Source organism: Tachyglossus aculeatus, chromosome 1 (assembly GCF_015852505.1).
Source record: "Tachyglossus aculeatus isolate mTacAcu1 chromosome 1, mTacAcu1.pri, whole genome shotgun sequence".
NCBI classification, from domain to species: Eukaryota; Metazoa; Chordata; class Mammalia; order Monotremata; family Tachyglossidae; genus Tachyglossus; species Tachyglossus aculeatus.
Window position 1 is genome coordinate 59,887,159 of NC_052066.1, and position 22,079 is coordinate 59,909,237.

At 40.6% G+C, this 22,079-nt stretch overlaps 1 protein-coding gene across 6 annotated transcripts in view; it reads right to left on the minus strand.

Annotated features, from left to right (window-relative positions):
• The window catches only part of ECT2 (epithelial cell transforming 2), a 74,472-nt gene that overhangs the window by 23,963 nt on the left and 28,430 nt on the right, over positions 1–22,079 (minus strand). For all 6 annotated transcript variants that reach the window (XM_038743276.1, XM_038743274.1, XM_038743275.1 and 3 more), the window contains 9 exons: positions 19,789–19,862; positions 18,553–18,683; positions 18,304–18,419; positions 18,118–18,180; positions 17,129–17,351; positions 13,010–13,146; positions 8,379–8,498; positions 2,319–2,387; positions 189–299 (listed from right to left, as the gene is read on the minus strand). In XM_038743276.1, the coding sequence (XP_038599204.1) occupies positions 189–299; positions 2,319–2,387; positions 8,379–8,498; positions 13,010–13,146; positions 17,129–17,351; positions 18,118–18,180; positions 18,304–18,419; positions 18,553–18,683; positions 19,789–19,862 (1,044 nt within the window). The remainder of the gene's footprint in view (positions 1–188; positions 300–2,318; positions 2,388–8,378; positions 8,499–13,009; positions 13,147–17,128; positions 17,352–18,117; positions 18,181–18,303; positions 18,420–18,552; positions 18,684–19,788; positions 19,863–22,079) is intronic.

Below are 22,079 nucleotides of genomic sequence, written 5' to 3' on the forward strand. Positions count from 1 at the left end.
AATAAATGACTAACTGAAAGGAAATGTTAATAGTTCAAAGGGGGGCAACATTCCATATATCGGTAAAATATACAGTCCAGCTATGTTTTAAGTTTTATGTGATTCTTCATGGCAATTTGAAACAATATTTCTGTTTGAGAATGTGTTAGACTCACAGTTGCAAGTGAAAAGAAGCAAACATTACCTACCTTTAAGAAAGCATGAAATCTTGGTTTCTGTTTTTCACACTTTATAATCATTTCCTTGCTCATTTCAAAGAAGTTTACAAAAGGAGGATAGGTTTTCACCAAATCCCTTGACTGAAGAAAAAAAAAAAAATCAGCAAGCCTTTTCTAAGATCACCAATAATCTCCTTCTTGCCAAATCTGATGACTTCTACTCCATCCTAATCCTCCTCATTATTTCTGGACCAGCACCTTCTCCTGGAAACATTATCTAACCTCGGCTTCACCGACACTGTCCTCTCCTGGCTCCTTCTCCACCTCTGATCTTCTAAATCTGGGGGTGTCTCAAGGTTCAATTCTGGATCCCTTTTTATATTCCATCTACTTCCACTGCCTTAGAGGATTCATTCACCTACCCACCTCTTCAACAACCATCTACATTTCCAGCCCTGATCTTTCTCCTTCTCTACAGTCTCACATTTCTTCCTGCCTTCAGGATATCTCTACTTGAATGTCCCACCGACACCTGAAATTTAACATGTCCAAAACAGAACACCTCATCTTCCCAACCAGATCCTGTCCTCCCAATGATTTTCATATCAATGCAGATACCATCACTATCCTCCCTGTCTCACAAGCCTGTAACATCGGCATTAGCCTCAACTCACCTTTTTCATTCAACGGTCCCAATCTGCCTTTATCATTCAACCTTTACTAGAATCTGCCCTTTCCTCTTACTCCAAATTCTGCTACTCTAACACTTACTACCCCAATCTCATTGTTTCCACCAATGACTCTTTGCCTTCATTGTCCCTCGGGCCTGGAACTCCCTCCACCTTTATATCAACAGTCCACCACCAAAACCCTTATAAAAAAAAAAAAATCACATCTCCTCCAAGAAGCCTTTCATGACAAGGTCCTTACTTCTCCTAATTGCCCCTCTCCACTCTGCATCACCTATCTGCATCTGACTGTGCATCCCTTTGAGTACTTCAAAACTCCAGCCCCACAGCACTTGTTTACATATATCCTTATACTCTTCTTCCCCTATCCATAATTTAATGACCCTCTCAGGGTCACAACTGGAGTTTCCAGTACTCTACCAGTCTCAACTACGGGAGGGAGAGTCAAGCAGAGGCATAACCATTCTATTCCTAGCTTGGGCAGTGGCTAGTAAGTGGAAGGCAATCTGCTACAAGTCAAAACTCATCTGTGCCGGTCAGCAGTGGCATGGGAGAGAGTCGAGGGAGGAGACTCAAGTTTACTGCGCGGAAGGAGGCAATGGTAAACCACTTTTGTATTTTGACCAAGAAAACTCTATGGATCCACTACCAGAATGATTGCAGATGGAGGTGGGGCGTTCTGGGAGAGATGTGTCCATGGCATTGCTATAGGTAGGAGATGACTCGACAGCATAAGGCAAGATGATTTAATGTCTGTCTCCCCATGGAGACTATACGTTTCTTGTGGGCAGGGAACATGTCTATCAACACTCATATTTTGCTTCTCTAAGTGCTTCGTTGAGTGCTCTGCACAGAGTAAGTACCCAATAAATTCCACTGTTTGAAAGATAAATACATGTAGCACATTTATATGGTGAATCCTCACTATAGCCACTGTTTCCAATGGTATTGAGGCATTTTGAGACATGACAGTGAAAATTTGGGTCAGCTTTATTTTTTTTCTGTGGAGATTAACTTCTTTACAATAGGAAAGTACCTTTAGTTGCTGGCACAAGTGGCCAGCTTTTGCTCATCTGTGGTGAATTTCAGCTTTCTTCTTGCTATAGCATAAAGCACTAATCAGAAACCAATATTTGACAGGGTGATGTTTTGAAATGCACTTATGTCCAAAATGCAAATTAGGCATATTGTGACATGTGCTAATAGGTAGCTGTGAAAATTGACCATTCTCATATAGTTAGAGGGTGTGGTGGGGTACAATACTGAAGAAGCATTTGCCATACAAATCTTATTGTACTTAAAGATAAAAACGAAAATAAAACCTGAATTTACTTGAAATGTAAATATTTACCTGAATTTATGCTCAAATTACATTGTTTTTCAGACAGGAGAAATCCATATCCTAGTTACAAAAATCAACCAGTAATGTAAATGAAAAGCTTACTGCTGAAGGGGAAAAAAGTGCACTTACATATTTAAGGAATATATCACCGATACTTTTGCTTTCATCCCAATGTATAATGAGGTCTTCAAGATCATCCTGAAATTTAATAAAATTATAACAAATTAATATGAGACTTCCTTTCCTTGTTCTCAAGTACTGAATAAGTTTTAACTGTTATTAAAACTTGTGCATAAAAGTTGATAAACAAATTATGCTTAATTTTAAGAGCTCTCCCAATTATCATGGACGTCAATGACCAGATTTTTCAGCATTTATTCTTAAACTCATTTGTTAACTTGTAGAGATTGCTAGAAGTTCAAAATCAAGATAAGTTAGTTGGAATGTGATTTATTTATTTCTTACATAAGGACCTGGGTTCTAATCTGAGCCCTGCCACTTGTCTGCTGTGTGACCTGCACCAAGTCACTTAACTTCTTCGCACCTCAGTTTCCTAATCTGTAAAATGGTCCCTCCTACCTAGACTGTGAGCCCCATATGGGACCGGGACTGTCCACCCTGATAACTTTCTATTCACTCATTCAACCATATTTATTGAGTGCTTACTGTGTGCAGAGCACTGTATTAAGCATTTGGGAGAGTACAACAATAGACATATTCCCTACCCTTCCAACTACCCCAGAGTTTAGAACAGTTCTTAGCACTTAAATGCCATGAAAAAATGTTGGTTACCCAAATACATTGGTCAGTGATGCTTCTGAGATTACTCCAATAGGACCAATTCCTCCTCAAAACCGTGGATAGCTCTCTGTTGTTGATTTGTATCAAATTAAAACTATTACAAAATCTCAAGGTTTTCCACCTCCGTGGTTACTTCAATAATTTAATTTCATTCCCTATCTTGGTCTCTCCACTACAGCAAACTTCCTCTTCATATCGTTCATATGACTTTCATGCCTCAGACACTGAATAAATAATTTCTCCTAGACTTAAATTTCCTCTTCTCCTTTTCAAAATTGTATTTAAACCTCCGCTTCCTATATGAAGTCCCCACTATTCTTCCATTTTCTTGATTACACCATCCATTCCATTGGTGTCCACATATCTGCAAATCCAAGTCTCAGATTATGGCAGGGGTTGTAGTCTTGAAAACCTTGCACTGAGGAACACTTTCATTTCAGTATTCAACTTGTCCAACATGGCATGTGTGCATCAATACCATCTTTTCCTCAAACCACAGCACACTATAAGATCTAGATAGTTGGGTATTTTAAAAGCCCTGGCTTTCCATCCTCTGAAATCCCAAAGCAACACTCAAAAATATCATAGGACTGTAGCCTAAGATCTGATTTAGATTTTTGATATGGGACCATATCAAACAATGTATTATGTCCTTAAAAGACAAAATGTGCTAGCCAGTAATGGTAGAGGTTTTATCAAGCCTTCCTTCAATGTGGTTTAGTGGAAAGAGCACCCAAGCCTGGAAGTCAGTGGATTTGGGCATTAATCTTGGCTCCACCACTTACTGCTCTGTGAATTTGAGCAAATCGCTTAACTTCTCTAGGTGTCAGTTTCCTCATTGGTAAAGTGGGGACTAAATTCCGGCTCTCCTCATGACTGTGTCTGACCCCATTATTTTGTATGTAGTATAGCAATTAGTAGAGTGCCTGGAAAATGGGAAGTATTTAAATTCCAAATCAATTGATCAATGGTATTTATTCAGTGCTTACTGTGTGCAGAGCATCATTCTAAGTGGGAAGCAGCATGACCTAGTGAAAGAGCATGGGTATGGAAGTCTTAGAGGACCTGGGCTCTAATCTAATCATCATTTTACAGATAACTGAAGTAACTGAGGCACACAAAGTTAACTGACAAAGAAGATAATTGGCAGGGCCAGGATTAGAACCCAGGTCCTCCCACCTCCCAGGCCCATGCTCTAACCACTATGTCACACTGCTTCCCCCAAGGGAAAAAATTCCTCCTGCGCAAAAGAGCTTGGTCTAGGAGGGGAGACAAACACAATAATAAGTGACAGATAGGGGAAATAGAGTAAAAGGATAAATACAGGGAGGTGCATATCAAGTGCTTAAAGGGTACAGATCTAAGTATTTAGGCCATGGAGAAGGGAGTTGTTGGGCAAGGAAGGAGTCTACCAACACTGTTGTACCCTCCCAAGCACTTCGTAAAATTCTCTATACCCAGTAGGCATACAGTAAATACTACTGACGATGACAGTAAGTGGGGCAAATGAGGATTTAATTGGGGAAGATTTCAGGACAGCTTTGATGGTGGGGAGTGGGAAGATAAGTTGGATATGAAGGGAGGTGGGGTCCAGGCCAGAAGGAGGAAATGGGTAAGGGGTTAGCAGAGAGATGATATTGAGGTACAGTGAATCAGTTGGCACTAAATAACAATAATAATAATGATGATGGTATTTGTTAAGCGCTTACTAGGTGCAAAGCACTGTTCTAAGCGCTGGGGAGGTTACAAGGTGATCAGGTTGTCCCACGGGGGGCTCACAGTTTTAATCCCCATTTTACAGCTGAGGTAACTGAGGCCCAGAGAAGTGAAGTGACTTGCCCAAAGTCACACAGCTGACAGTTGGCAGAGCCGGGATTTGAACCCATGACCTCTGACTCCAAAGCCCATGCTCTTTCCACTGAGCCACCCTGCTTCTCCATCTTGAAAAGCAGCACTAGAGGATCAAAGAGTGCATGCCTGGTAGTAGTAGGAGATCAGTGAAGCAACATAGGAAGGGAAGAGCCCAACAAATGCCTTAAGGCCAACTGTAAGAAGTAATAGTCAATCAATCATATTCATTGAACGTCTACTGTGTGCTGAGCACTGTACTAAGCACTGGGGAGAGTACAACATAAGAGTTGGGAAACATTTTCCCTGTCCACAATGAGCTTGCAGTCTAGAGGGGGAGACAGACATAGATGATATGCTATGGGAAGCAGCATGGCTCAGTGGAAAGAGCACGGGCTTTGGAGTCAGAGGTCATGGGTTCAAATCCCAGCTCTACCAATTGCCAGCTGTGTGACTTTGGGCAAGTCACTTAACTTCTCTGTGACTCAGTTACCTCATCTATAAAAGGGGGATTAAGACTGTGAGCCCCCAGTGGGACAACTTGATCATCATGTAACCTCCCCAGTGCTTAGAACAGTTCTTTGCACATAGTAAGCACTTAATAAATGCTATTATTATTATTATTATTATATAAAGTAGGGATATGTATCTAGGTGCTGCAGGGCTGAGGGAGGGGGTGAATAAAGGGTGCAACTCTAAATGCAAGGGTAGTGCAGAAGGGAGTGAAGAGAAAATGAGGGTTTAGTTAAAGAAGGCCTCTTGGAGGAGATGTGCCTTAAGGCTTTGAAAGTGGAGAGAGTGATCGTCCGTGGGATATGAAGAGGGAGGGCATGCCAGACCAGAGGTAGGATGTGGTCGAGAGGTGGGTAGTGAGGTAGATGCGATTGAAGCACAGTGAACAGGCTGAGAGCCGTCTGCTAGAGGAGCAAAGTAGTAGGAAAGCAGCAAGGTAGGGTAGGAGCGGGCATGGACCAACTTAACAGTAGTTTGAGAGGGCATTCCCAAGGATCTTTGTTTACTAATAATAATAGTAATAGTGCTATTATTATCCTGGTTCTCTAATCTCACAGGCAGCTCCTTCTCAGTTTCTTTTGCAAGCTCCTCCTCTGCTTCACATCCTCTAAATGTGGTTGTCCCTCAAGCCTCAGTTCTGGGACCCCCGGTATTCTCATTCATTCATTCAGTTCAATCGTATATATGGAGCGCTTACTGCATGCAGAGCACTGTATTAAGTGCTTGGAAAGTACAATTCAGCAAAGAGTCAGATCTTGGTCCCCTTCTATTCTCCATCTACACCTACTCCCTTGGAGAACTCATAAATTCCCATGGCTTTAACTACCATCTCTATGTGGATGATTTCCAAATCTATATCGCCAGCCCTTACCTCTCTCCTCTGCAGCCTCACATTTACTCAATTAATATTTATTTAGCACTTACTGTGTGCAGACAGTGTGCTAAGCGCAACTCTCTCCTCGACCCCCTCCAGTCTGGCTTCCATCCCCTACATTCCATGGAAACTGCCCTCTCAAAGGTCACCCATGACCTCCTGCTTGCCAAATCCAATGGCTCATACTCTATCCTAAACCTCCTCGACCTCTCAGCTGCCTTCAACACTGTGGACCACCCCCTTCTCCTCAACACGCTATCTGACCTTGGCTTCACAGACTCCATCCTCTCCTGGTTCTCCTCTTACCTCTCCGGTCGTTCATTCTCAGTCTCTTTTGCAGGCTCCTCCTCCCCCTCCCATCCCCTTACTGTGGGGGTTCCCTAAGGTTCAGTTCTTGGTCCCCTTCTGTTCTCAATCTACACTCACTCCCTTGGTGACCTCATTCGCTCCCATGGCTTCAACTATCATCTCTACGCTGATGACACCCAAATCTACATCTCTGCCCCTGCTCTCTCCCCCTCCCTCCAGGCTCGTATCTCCTCCTGCCTTCAGGACATCTCCATCTGGATGTCTGCCCACCACCTATAATTCAACATGTCCAAGACTGAACTCCTTGTCTTCCCTGCCAAACCCAGCCCTCTCCCTGACTTTCCCATCTCTGTTGATGGCACTACCATCCTTCCCGTCTCACAAGCCTGCAAACTTGGTGTCATCCTCAATTCCGCTCTCTCATTCACCCCTCACATCCAAGCCGTCACCAAAACCTGCCGGTCTCAGCTCCGCAACATTGCCAAGATCCGCCCTTTCCTCTCCATCCAAACTGCTACCCTGCTCGTTCAAGCTCTCATCCTATCCCGTCTGGAATACTGCATCAGCCTTCTCTCTGACCCCCCATCCTCGTGTCTCTCCCTACTTCAATCCATACTTTTAGAATCACAGTCTTTTAGACTGTGAGCCCACTGTTGGGTAGGGACTGTCTCTATATGTTGCCAATTTGTACTTCCCAAGCGCTTAGTACAGTGCTCTGAACATAGTAAGCGCTCAATAAATACGATTGATGATGATGATGATGATACTTCATGCTGCTGCCCAGATTGTCTTTGTCCAGAAACGCTCTGGGCATGTTACTCCCCTCCTCAAAAATCTCCAGTGGCTACCAAATCAATCTGCGCATCAGGCAGAAACTCCTCACCCTCGGCTTCAAGGCTGTCCATCACCTCGCCCCCTCCTACCTCACCTCCCTTCTCTCCTTCTACAGCCCGGCCCGCACCCTCCGCTCCTCTGCCGCTAATCTCACCGTGCCTCGTTCTCACCTGTCCCGCCGTTGACCCCCGGCCCACGTCATCCCCCTGGCCTCGAATGCCCTCCCTCCACACATCCGCCAACCTAGCTCTCTTCCTCCCTTCAAGGCCCTACTGAGAGCTCACCTTCTCCAGGGGGCCTTCCCAGACTGAGCCCCCTCCTTCCTCTCCCCCTCCTCCCTCTCTCCATCCCCGTCTTACCTCCTTCCCTTCCCCACAGCACCTGTATATATGTATGTACATATTTATTACTCTATTTATTTTACTTGTACATATCTATTCTATTTATTTTATTTTGTTAATATGTTTGGTTCTCTGTCTCCCCCTTATAGACTGTGAGCCCACTGTTGGGTAGGGACTGTCTCTATATGTTGCCAACTTGTACTTCCCAAGCACTTAGTATAGTGCTCTGCACACAGTAAGCGCTCAATAAATACGATTGATTGATTGATTGACAGTACAACAGAGTTGGCTCCAACCTTCAAGAGAGCTTTATTTGAATGCCCTGCTGACATCTCAAACTTAACAGGTCCAAAACAGAACTCCTAATCTTCCCACCCAAATCCTGTCCTCTCCCTGACTTTCCCCCAGTCACTGTAGTCTGCCTCAGGAAGGTTTGATATATGATATACTAGGTTTGCTGCTCTTCAGTTTACGAGGTTTGGCCCACCCCTTGCCTAGATTATTCTTTATGAAGGAACCCACTGAGAACTATGGCAAAATTTGACCCGTATATCGAATTCATGGAAAATTGAGACGTGAATAAGGGGATTTTAAGGAGCTCATGTCATTACAAAAAACCTTGTAAAAAGAGGCAACTAAGAAAGCCACAGATGAGTAGCAGATACTTACTTTTATTTTAGTGTGTACTTCAAATATATCTGGAATGCTGCCAAAAATGGTCTTGATCTCTTCGGGGGCAAGGATAGGCCCTCCTCGTTGCCCTTCCTCTTCCAATGGAACTTGAAATAACTGGAGGGGGAAAATAAAATAAACCCTTTTTGGTACCATCTCCTTAATCCCATTAAATTATAAGATACTGGATGTGGAATGTTGAGTGGGAGACAAACTTCTGAAAGCACCCTAGAAGTTAGTTCTAAGAAATTCTCTTTTTACCTTATGGCATTTTCCATTACACCTACAATCTTGTCAAGAATGTATTTTAAGTCTTGTAATATGCCAGATATTATTGAGAATTAATCACAATTCAATAGATCAATCATTACAAAGGTTAGCATTATGCAATGTAATTTCTACTTTATTATTCAACACTTCAATGAGTGCTAAGTGACTACTGGGAGATAAAGAATACCAAGTTGAAATAAAAAAAAGTTATTTCCAGAAACTAAATTGATCTAATTTTCTATGAACATTTAGTGCTTAGTTATATTTCATTATTCCTTACTCCTCCACACCTATTCATTGGCTCAAAATCTGACTACTGCAAGGAACTCACTGTTTACAGAATTAATTCCAACTCAATAAAATATGGTTTCTAAGGTGCTTAAATATCATCATTGCTTTAACTTAGGTCAAAGTTAAAATTAGTTGTCCCAACACATAAGAGATTCCTGAAGAACATGGAAGACATGTTCTTACTACTAAGACTGTAGTATTTCCAATACAGACTTTGAAGTTAGTGTTCAATAGGGGAGAAAATTGTTTTGCCAGGTTTGTAGTACTTCCCGGAGGATTTTTTTTTTATTGTAAGGCCTAATTGGGACTTTAATTGACATGTGAATTAAAACTACCTCTCTGCTGACCTACTTCAAAACTTTTCCATGTCCAGGCAAGATTGAAACATGATGCAAGATTTAATCTCATGGTAGTCTCTCTTTCAATCACTTTTTTTGCTAACTATAAAAACTAAACAGGCCATGAATATATCCCTAAAGGGACAGCTAAACTGACTCAGAACAGAAGAACAAAGACTGCAGGCAGTAGTGCTCATAAAACCTAAACTACCATTTTACACAACTTTATAGTGACTACAAAACGGGCTCTGATCTCCCTCCCCTTCAACCTTTCCCAGTCCCTCTTCCCTGAACCTTGAGAAGAAATGCGAGATCCCAATAACCTTTGAAATCCCAGGGGACTAAACCCTCTTAAACCCCCATGTATATAGGCCAGCTTAAGATTTCAGACATTTTATCATCAGCGATATTCACTGAGAGCTTACTGTGTGCAAAGCCTTGAATTAAGCACTTGGGAGAGTATGATACATAGCTGCATTTTATTAATGATATGTATATACCTATAATTCTATTTATTTTGATGGTATTGACACCTGTCTACTTGTTCTGTTTTGCTGTCTGTCTCTCCTTTCTAGGCTTTGAGCCCATTGTTAGGTAAGGACTGTCTCTATATGTTGCCAAATTGTACTATCCAAGCGCTTAGTATAGTGCTCTGCACACAGTAAGTGCTCAATAAATACAATTGAATGAATGAATGAATGAATGAACGAACAGAGTTGGCAAACACGTTCCCTGCCTACCATGAGATTACAGTCTGGGGGGGTGGACATTAATGCAAATAAATTTTCAATAACTGATAGTAAATGTTTAAAAATTAAATTAAATAATTTTAGTTGTAAATTTTCATACGTTTGTCTTTCCCATTTAGAATGGCATGATCTGTGTCGCCAATGAATGCATTGCTTTGTTTAATCTATATTTCCCAAAAATCTAGTGCAGTACATGGTATAATGGGCACTTAAGGTTCTTTCCACTAGGTCACATGAAGGGATTTTTGACATCATACTGTTTACTGAGTCTTCTAGACTGTAAGCCCGTTGTTGGGTAGGTACCGTCTCTATATGTTGTACTTCCTAAGCGCTTAGTACAGTGCTCTGCACACAGTAAGTGCTCAAGAAATACGATTGAATGAATAAATGAATACTGTGGGTTGTTACAGGGCTATATAAATATTGAAGCAACACAGCCTAGAGGCAAAAGCACAGGCTTGAGTCAGAGGTTGTGGGTTCTAGTCCCAGCGCTGCCAATTGTCTGCTGTGACACGTTGGGCAGTTCACTTACATTCTCTGTGCCTCAGTGACCTCATCTGTAAAATGGGGATTTAGAGTGTGAGTCTCATGTGGGACAGGGATTGTGTCCAGCCTGATTACCTTCTATCGACACCAGCAATTAGAACTGTGCTTGGCACACAGTAACCGCTTAACACCATAATTATCATTATTATTAAGATTATTATTATTATTAGATGCTACCTCTACTATTTACTAAATGAGTCACTCTTCTCCCTCCTCCTTTGATTGTGAGCCCCTTGTGGGAGAGGCACGGTGTCTGACCTAATTAATCTGCTAATCTAGAAGTAATGGGAAACCTAATTAATGAGGTTTCACTGTAATTCAAAAAGAGGCAAAAAACCCGCTATTTTGGTCATCCAAGGTTAAAGGAAGATAGTATTGTACAGATAATGGCAATACCTAAATGAACTGGTCACCAACTTTTCTCTCCCACCAAACCTCAGATGTAAAAAACAAAACATTAATTGATCTGCATTTAACACCTCTTTCTCAACGTGTGACCTAATCATACGTTGTGTATGCTTAAATAGCATAAAATATCATTATTATTATTTTGTTAAGCATTTACTATGTGCCTGACATAGTTCTAAGTGCTGGGATAGATACAAGATAATCGGTTTGGACACAGTCCCTGTCCCACACAGGGCCCACAGTCTTAATCGCCATTTTACAAATGAGGGAACTGAGGCACAGAAGTTAAGTGACTTACCCAAGATCACACAACAAATACGTGGCAGAGCCGGGATTAGAACCCATGACCTCGGGACTCCCAGGCCTGTGCTCTATCAACTGTGAGCCCACTGTTGGGTAGGGACCGTCTCTGTATGTTGCCAACTTGTACTTCCCAAACGCTTAGTACAGTGCTCTGCACACAGTAAGCGCTCAATAAATACGATTGAATGAATGAACTAGGACAAGGTGCACCTACAATTTTTATTATTATTTTCATTAAAATACTTACATTGAACAGAGACATAAAATACTAATAATTCACCATGATGTTGATGATTGTGATATTTGTTAAGCGCTTATTATGTGCCAGGCATTAGGCTAAGCGGGGTAGATACAAGCAAATGGGGTTGAGCACAATTCCTGTCCCACATGGGGCTCACAGTCAACTCCCATTTTACAGATGAGGTAACTGAGGTCCAGCGAAGTGAAGTGACTTGCCCAAGACCCCTATCATTTCATGACTTGTGCGTGGGGTTCGGAACTGATATGCTCAGACTTCAAGAAGGCTGGTGATATTGCAACATCACGAACACAATCAATCCTCCTTAATCTCAGTGAGTTGACATCTTAAAACATTCCAAGAGAGAGAATCTAATTGGTGTCAGTCAATCCTATGTTACTGAGTGCTTACTGTGTGCAGAGCACTGTCCTAAGCGCTTGGGAGAAGACAATATAACAGAGTTGGGAGACACTTTCCTGTCCTGATCATAAGCTTCTTTAGTCAGCACAGCCTTTAATGTTTTCTCCCCTGAGCCATCCCACAATCGTCCATAGATCATCTGTCGGGAAAAATTTAGGTACATCACCATGTAAGCTCCTTGTGGGCAGGGCACATGTTTACCAACCCTGGTACAGTGTTCTGCACGCAGAATAAGCACTCAAATACAAATTGGTTGATTCTGACTAGAACCAAGTCTAAATTAGTGAAATCTGAATGACAAATACTTGCTTAAATTAACAGAATGTACCTGGGCTCTTTCAACAATTTCACTAAACCTGGCCATAGAGTAGCTGGGTTGAAATCAATCAATCAATCAATCAAGTGTATTTACTGAGCGCTTACTGTGTGCAGAGCACTGTACTAAGCGCTTGGGAAGTACAAGTTGGCAACATATAGAGACAGTCCCTACCCAACAGTGGGCTCACAGTCTAAAAGATTCTAGATTTCTAGAACTTAGAAATAAGTTCTAATCTACCAAATAGCTGATATTTTCTTAAAGTGATCAAAGGCCTCCTATTTAACCTCTCTTTTGCTGCCCAGAATGGCAGGTTTTTATATAAAAGGGAAGGGAAAAAAATGCTGCTAATCTAGAAGTAATGGGAAACCTAATTAATGAGGTTTCACTATAATTCAAAAAGAGGCAAAAAACCTGCTATTTTGATCATCCAAGGTTAAAGGAAGATAGCACTGTACAGATAATGGCAACACCTAAATGAACTGGTCACCAACTTTTCTCTCCCACCAAATCTCAGACTTAAAAAACAAAACATCGATTGATCTGCATTTAACACCTCTCTCTTTCTACAAGTCTCTGATGAAATTACAAGTAAAATGTTTGGAATCAAAGGACTTGGATAGCTGATTAAAAAACAGATATATCCATTTTGAAAAAATGCAGGATGCCATGCTTGTGGCTTAAACCTTCATGGAAGTATTAGGCAAGAAACAGAGTAGAAGAGCCCATCACCACCCATTCAAGCTTACCTGAAGGATTGTAGTCAAAATACCAACATAATTACTTTCAGTCTGATAGAGTTCCCTTGCAACCTGCCACCTTGCCGACTGCTTTGGAGGAGCAGGAGTGGAAATTTTAGAAGGCTTGGCACAAGACTTTGGTGTTTCTTTAAAAAAAAATAATACATTACCAAATATAAATATCAAATCACTTAATCTACAGAATATATTAACCTCTAGAACAAATTGCTAGTTCTTACAGAAGTAGCAAGGACCCTGGTAAGACCTGATTTTCATATCAAGGTTTCAGTGCGTGTAGAAACTTTGTCTTCTAGATAATTTAAAATCCTAAGTGTCTAGACACAGCATGGGCCTGGGAGTCTGAAGGATCTGGGTTCTAATCCCGTCTCTGCCACTTTGTGTGTGACTTTGGGCAAGTAACTTCACTTCTCTGTGCCTCAGTTACCTCATCTGTAAAAGGGTGATTAAGACTGTAATGTGGTGTGTGGGGGACATGGACTGTGTCCAAACTGATTAGCTTGAATCTACCCCAGTGCTTAGTACAGTGGCTGGCACACAGTAAGCACTTAAATACCAAAACATATATACATATATATATATATATATATATATAATATATATATATATAATTCTACAGAATTATAATAATTCTAGAGAAAATGCAAAATTCTCGAGTTACACTGCTTTCAAAAATGTTTGTAACATACAGGCAACAACATTTACCGAAAATATTTTTCAACCATCATTTTCTTAAATGTCATACTGCACCCATCTCCCAACTGCTCAAAAAAAATCTCCAAGGATTGCCCATTCCTACTCAAACAGAAACTCCTCATAATTGGGCTTAAGAGCAATCAGCTCACTTCCTTCCACAAATCCAATCTTCTCCTCAACTAGACCCTAGCTCAGGCTTCACTCCTCTCAAGTTCACTCTCTCAAAGCATGGGTCTAGGAGCCAGAAGACCTGGGTTCTAATCCCGGCTCTACTACTTGCCTAGTGTGTGATCTTAATAATAATAATAATAATTATGGCTTTTTTAAGCACTTACTATGTGCCAAGCACTGTTCTAAGAACTGGGATAGATACAAGGTAATCAGGTTGCCCACGTGGGACTCATTGTCTTTATCCTTATTTTACAGATGAGGTAACTGAGGTCACAATTCCCTGTGCCTCAGTTTCCTCAACTGCAAAATGGGGACCCAATACCTGTTCTCTCTCCTACTTAGAATATGTGGGACAGGGACTGTGTCCGACCTGATTACCACGTATCTAGTGCTTAGAACAGTGCTTGACAAACAGTAAGCATGTAAGAAATATTTTAAAAAGAAAAAAAAACTACTCACATTTTCACTTCTCCCACCAACTTCTAGCTCAAGAGCTTTCCCTTATCTAGACTGCCCCAACTTTAAAATCCAACCACAGCTCTCCCAATTTTGAAAGCTCTTCTGAAATATCACCCCCTGAAAGATCTTTCCAGTTTATATCTCCCAATTACTATTTCTGCACCACTGAAGTATTTATGTTATGATGGAACCTGTAGCACCTACTACACATCTGATATACACTGTAGTACTTCCTCTGCCTGTAATTTGTGTGGGTGTGAAGCAGCGTGTCCTAGTGGCAAGAGCTCGGGCTTGGGAGTCAGAGGTCATGGGTTCTCATCCTAGCTCCACCACTTATCAGCTGTGTGATGTTGGGCAAGTCATTTCACTTCTCTGTGCCTCAGTTCCCTCATGTGCAAAATGGGGATTAAGACTGTGAGCCCCACGTGGGACAACCTGATGACCTTGTATCTACCCCAGTACTTAGAACAGTGCTTGGCACATAGTAAGTGCTTAACAAATACCATTATTATTATTATTATTATTATCCACTAATAAGCTTTGAGGGCAGGGATTGTGTTCTACTTTTGTATTTGTTCTATTATCATCATTATTATTATTCTACTTTTGTATTCTTCCAAATGTATAGAATGGTGCTTTGCACACAGTAAGTGCTCCTTAAAAGTTACTGGTGATGATAAAATCGAGTCTACTGTGAGCACAGCAGAAGGCATTTACAATTACTACCCTTGAAGAGTTTACTGTGTAATATGAAGACACGATACCAAGTTATGCAACAATTTTAAAATGGTAAGCATAAAGAAAGATATGCAAGAAAGAAGACTGGGCAAAAGTTCAGAAAGGTGGGTTCCTAGGTATTTGTGGTAAGTGAAACCAGAGCAATCCCTGAGGTAACGGGCTAAGCAGAAGCATGTTCCGTTAGTGGATACACTTCCTTTCCCTAGATGTTTATTACCAAATCGTACCTTTATTGCCAAATTGTACCTTCCGAGCACTTAGTACAGTGCTCTGCACACAGTAAGCACTTACTAAATACAACTGAATGAATGAATTTTGCCTGTCTGTCTCCTTTGACTGTTCTCCCCTGCCCACAGCATCATCATCATCTTCAATGTTACTCATTCAACTTTTATTTTAGGGGGCAAAGAGAGAAAAAAACCTTGCCCTCCTGGACTCTAACCACACTCAACGACTTGAAACTACATGAGCTTGCCCTGCTCTAGGGATTCACTGAATGTGATCAACCAAGGAATCTGCCACTTTCTTAGATGTAGCATTAGTCAGAACACCCTTAAGCTGTTTAGGAGTATAATGGAAAGAGACACAATCCTAGTCCACAAGGAATTGGCACTATTACAGTAGCTACGGGAGATAGTTTAGAGCCTGTGAGCTTGTTGTTGGGTAGGGACTGTCTCTGTATGTTGCCGACTTGTACTTCCCAAGTGCTTATACAGTGCTCTTCACACAGTAAGCGCTCAACAAATACGATTGAATGAATGAATGAATGAACCTAAAAAAAAAACAAACAAAAAAAAACCAACCTCACTTATGTAAGCCCCATGCGGGATAGGGTCTGGGCCTAATCTGATTACCATACAGCGCCTGACACAAATTAAGTGCTTAAAAAGTAGCTTAAAAACTATATATAAAAACCCACCTTGTATGGAATCATTTCTGTATTTCTAAATAACCGAAGTATTTGGATATTCACATTTCCCCCACACCCATAGCACTTTGGAACATACCTTTAGACTGTACTGCTTTCTCTTACCTATACTGTGAGCTCACTGTGGGCAAGGAATGTCAGTTTATTGTTGTATTGTACTTTCCCAAGTGCTTACTACAGTGCTCTGCACACAGTAAGTGTTTAATAAATAAGATTGAATGAATTTATTTTGGGGTCTGTCTTGAGCGCTTTGGGACTTAGTTTTCTTTCCTTTCCTGACAAATTCTAAAGAGGTTAGATAACTGTTCATAAATTGGCTTCCTCAGATCTTGTAGCTGTAGTTCTATGAATGTTCTTGGGTAACATGCAATATTTTTCATATCAAAGCTCAAAGTTTCAAAAGAAGGGTCTTGAAATAATTCTCTACTTCCTGTACTTTTTTGAGAACTAAGAATCATCATATCTCCTGGTCACATCTCCTGATTTCTGCTCAAGCTTCTTCAACTTGTCTATAGATGCTATATTGTGTTTTGGAAAAAGATGATCCAAAGTTTCACTTATTGTCTTGGATTCTCTTTTATGCTTCCTCCATGAATTACTATGCCTAATGACCTGATCAGGGTTGGCTTGGCTTCTACTACTGCCTGAAATCTTCAACAGAATTCTGTTTCCTGAATAAGTTGATCATTTAATAGCCAACCTGCACTACCCAGCCCTCTAGCACTTCTCCACTTATTATGTTTCCCAAGAGCAACTGATAACGCTTGTTTGTTATAGTACCTGTTAAGCACTTACTATGTGCCAGGCACTGTTACGAAGCCCTGGGGTAGATTCAAACTTATCAGGTTGGACAAGTTCTATGCCCCACATACGACTCACAGTCTAAATCCCCATTTTACAGATGAGGCAACTGAGTCCCAGAGAAACTAAGTGACTTGATCAAGATCGCACGGCAGAGACAGGATTAGAACCCAGGTCCTTCTGACTCCCGGGACTGTGCTCTATCCACTAGACCATGCTGTTTCTCAATGGGCTCTTCATTCGTGGCAACGGTCTTGTTAGTCTAACTAGAGAACACTAAGAGTTATTTGTTATTTTGCATTAAACTGTTGACTTACCTCCATAGTTACTGCCAGACTCTGTGGTGTTAGAGATATCCAACAGTGACCCTATAGAGAGGGAGTGTTCAGCGGATGGCCGTTTACGAGGAGGGAATGGGGATATGTCAGTTTCTCGTGCCAGTTGGGCCAATGTCTCTTTTAAACGACGTCTCTTACGATTGCTATTTGGTGTACTCAGAGAGAGCAAGGATACTGATTTTTTGAGTTCAGGAGTGTTAGCCTGGAAACAGAGAAACTCAGTTTTACTTTCACATTACAAGAAATGGCATAGCGTCCAAGTTATGTATAAAAGCGGGTAAATTCTCATCTTGGAGAGGCATACGCACCGGAGGAGATAAAAGGCCATTAAAACTAGCAAAAAGAAATGTCTTTGTGAAATTAATGACAATAATGGCATTTAGGTGCTTTCTATTTGTCAAGCACTGGGGAAGATACGAGTTAATCAGGTTGGACAGTCTCTGTCCTGTGTGGGCCTCACAGTCTAAACCAGGGGGAGAACAGGAATGTAATCCCCATTTTACATCTGATGGAATTGAGGCACAGAGAAATTAACTGATCTGCCCAAGATGACACAAAAAGGAACTGGCAGAGTCGGAATTACAACGCAGGTCCTCTGACTCCCAGGTTCATGCTCTATCCACTAGGCCACACTGTTTCTCATGAAAACAAAAGCATAAGACATACTCTAAAGCATATCCACACTTTAATCAGAATATGAAAAGTAAGGCACAAACTAATTCTGTTAAATTTTGACAAACATGATAAATTGGAATACCTGTACTTCCTGAATCTGAGTGCCTGCACTTCAGTTAATACAGGTGTGGTTAATATCTATATACTGAGTAAAAAAATCTTTACAGTATACACATAACCTTGGTAGGGAGGGTACCAGACTGCTGCATGTACAATACTGTAAACTCCTTTCTTCCTAAGAGTTCAAACTATTAACTATGACAGTTATTTTCCAAATGTAAATATTTGTATACCTTTTCATAAAGATACATCGTTTCTCCAGCTCTGGCATCCATTTGAATGCTTCCCCAGAACCACTATAACAAAGAGGGGTAAAAGACAAAACAAAACTTTAGAACAGTAAAAACTCAATTTCACTCTAAGAGACCATCATTATGGTAAACCACTTGATGAACCAATAAATTATAAAAATCATTTACTTCTTGCTTAACAACATAAAGTTTCTTTGGAGGCTCAAATGGAAGCTCTTTTACTGTATTTTCTTCAACTACAAGATGAGTACACCTCTCATCTCCAACAGGTAAGAAATTTCCCCCTAGAAGGAAAAATACATGAGAATTACCCAGAGTGTTGCTTCTGAACATTTAAAATAGAGTTCCACCAAAAACCTCTTAACCAGCCTAGTGTTTAAGGAAATTTCTACTTCTTAAAACTTCAATGAATATTACCTTGCATTTCTGTCATTTCTTCCATGTTAGCTTTCTCCTCATCTGAAAAACCCAGGAAACTCAACATGCAATCTTGAAATGGGGATACTTTAAATTCATTTCTAAAGTCATCATGAGCTGCACAAAAATCTCTGAAAATAAAGAAAAAACAATTTCAGGTAGGTAAACAATTTTTTAAGTTGATTGCTTAATTTATGAAACATGTAAATATCATGGAGCCCCACTCCCATTAAGTTTGAAATATTCTTTTTTTTAGCTACTCGGACTTTAGGTTAAAAAATGGAGAGTAGTAGTAGAATCTTGACTTACAATTAACCAGTGAAACTCGGGAAATGAGTTCAATTCAATCATATTTATTACGTGTTTACTAAGTGCAGAGCATTGTACTAAGCACTACTGTTTAAGTTTAAAATGTATGATAGCAGACTTTTGGGTGTGTGTGGGGGGGGGGGGGGGGGTACTTTGTTGCCCCAGGCTCTAGCAACAGGGGTAATGTGGGAAGACATGAGGAAAGTGATCATGAGTACAATGCAAAGTACCCAGTGGAGGCACAATAAATACAATTATTACTACTGCATTCTTTTGAAAAGTTGTCAGAAAGGAACATGTATTTTTTTTAATGGCATTTGTTAAGCACTTACTATGTGCCAGGCACTCTACTATGTGCTGCGGTAGATTCAAGTTAATCAGGTTGGACACGGTCCATGTCTCCCATGGGGCTCACAGCATTAATCCCCATTTTTCAGATGAGGTAACTGAGGCACAGAGAAGTTAAGTGGCATGCCCAAGGTTACACAGCAGACAAATCGCAGAGTGAGGATTAGAATCCAGGTCCTTCTAACTTCCAGGCCTGCATTCTAGCCACTAGACATTTTGATGTAAAGTGATGGTTCTTGGCTATTTCCATAAGCAGAAGGCATTAAATAACACCGAATCCTGTCTAAAAACTGCTCCCATTTTTTTTCCCCAGGAATTCAATAAGTTTGATCAGAATCATAACTATGTTGTAGGAATTGAGAGGATTCTGTTAGTCATCTTAAGAAGGGACTAACATTTTAAGAAGGGAAGGTAATTCAATAAAACAACTGTTTTCCTTCATAACAATAGGAATCAAAATTCCATATTCCCCCTTCAAAATAGAAATACTTACAATCCTCCTGAAGGTTACCTCACAATATTTATCTTTAATTAGAACTCACAGTAACATAGACTATTTAAAAGTTTGAAAACACCTACTGTTCATTTCTCCTCTCCCAGGCCTTGTAAATCCACTCTGGTTTCATAATTGGAGTGCCCAGACTCACTGCAACCTACAATAAATAAATAGTTCAGTAGCTGCACCAATTACATGTTCATTATCACTTGCCATATTTGACAGTTAAAAATAGTATTTTCAATCTCTTTACAGAATACCAACTTGTACACTGTTACTTTTCAACTGAATTTCAAACTCCTTTATGTAATTCAGTAAAAAGTCTAACCAATATGAAAACCAAATAAATCTTAAATGTCGGCAGATCAAAAGCACTATTATAGAAATATGTTCTCTGACCAAAGATGTAAGTTCCGTTCAGAAAGTTCTGTCCAACTGGTCAAACTGACAAGAGACCCCACTTCCAATGTTGAAAGAACAGAGTGAATTCAATTTCACTACTTTAATGATCTTGAGACTTATGGAATGTCAAAGAAGCACCCCAAATGCTAAAGCCTCTGTATCGCAATCTCATCTATCTCGCTGCCGACCTCTCGCCCACATCCTAACTGGGGCCTGGAATGCCCTCCCTACTCATAACATACAGATAATTGCTCTCCCCCCACTTCAAAACCTTATTGAAGGCACATCTCCTTCAAGAAGCCTTCTCTGATTAAGGCCTCCTCTCCTCTTCTCCCACTCCCTTCTGTGTTGCTCATACTTACTCCTTCATTCATCTTCCCTCCCATCCCCACTGCACATATGGATCTGTATATATCTGCAATTTATTTATTTTTATTTGAAGGAGCATGGCTCAGTGCAAAGAGCACGGGCTTTGGAGTCAGAGGTCATGTATTCAAATCCCTGCTCCGCCAACTGTCAGCTGCGTGACTTTGAGCAAGTCACTTAACTTCTATATGCCTCAGTTACCTCATCTGTAAAATGGGGATTAAACCTGTGAGCCCCCCATGGGACAACCTGATCACCCTGCAACCTCCCCAGCACTTAGAAAGGTGCTTTGCACATAGTAAGCACTTAATAAATGCCATTATTATTATTATTTTTATTATTATTACCCTGATGCTTAGAACAGTGCTTGGCACATAGTAAGTGCTTAACAGAAACCTTCATCATCATTATCTATTTATGTATATTAATGTCTGTCTCCCCCTCTAGACTGTGAGCTTGTTGTGGGCAGGAATGTGTCTGTTGCTATACTGTACTCTCCCACACGCTTAGTACAATGCTCTGCACACAGTTAGTGCTCAATAAATAAGATTGAATGAATGAATGAATGAAAGACAGGGATTGTGTCTGATCGGAATATCTATCCCAGAATTTAGTACCTGGCACTTAGAAAGCACTTAAATATCACATGTTAATACTCAAGAGAAGCATCATGGCCTAGTGGAAACAGCACAAGCCTGGGACTCAGAGGATCTGGGTTCTAATCCCAGATCCACCACTTCTCTGCTATGTGACCTCAGGCAAATCACTTCACTTCTCCATGCCTCAGTTACCTCATTTGTAAAATGGGGATTAAGAGCAGTAGCTCTCTGTGGCATAGAGACTGTTTCCAACTTGATTATCTTTCATCTACCCCAGCACTTAGTATAGTGCCCGGAACATAAAAAGTGCCTAATAAATACCATAAAAAAAACCAAACTCAAAACAGTACAATGGCTCAAGGTCTGACCATGCACACTGAACTGCTAAGGACCTAAATGTGCAAAAATGAGACACTTTCACATTCTTTTTGAAGATCAAAAATCATAACCTAGTAATCCCAAGGAGAAAATTTTGAACTCCCCAAAATAATTGCCACTGAAAAACTAATTAAAGTTATCAAAGCCTTAAATTGACTTTCAGAGTTAAAAGAGCAAAGTTGCAGCTTCCTAAAATCTTAAAACTAATAGGACCTTTCAGAGCACATAGTGAACACAAATTTGAAATAATCATGCCTTTCTAATCTGTATCACAATTGAACAAATAATCATTTTATACATTTGTGAAAGTTTAAAGTAAAAAATCACACTCGATTAAATTCCCACTTCTCAAAAATAATGCTTCTTGGTTTTTTTCCCATCTTAAATGGTATTTGTTAAGCACTTACAATGGGCCAGACATTGAACCAAGAGCTGGGGTAGATATGATAAATCCAAGGTTGGACACAGTCCATGTCCCACATGGGGTTCACAATCTTAATCCCCTTTTACAGATGAGGTAATTGAAGCACAGAAGTGATTTGCACAAGGTCACACAGCAGACAAGTGGTAGAGCTGGGATTAGAACCCAGGTCTTGCTCCAATTTATGATTTTTCAAGTTATAAATTGC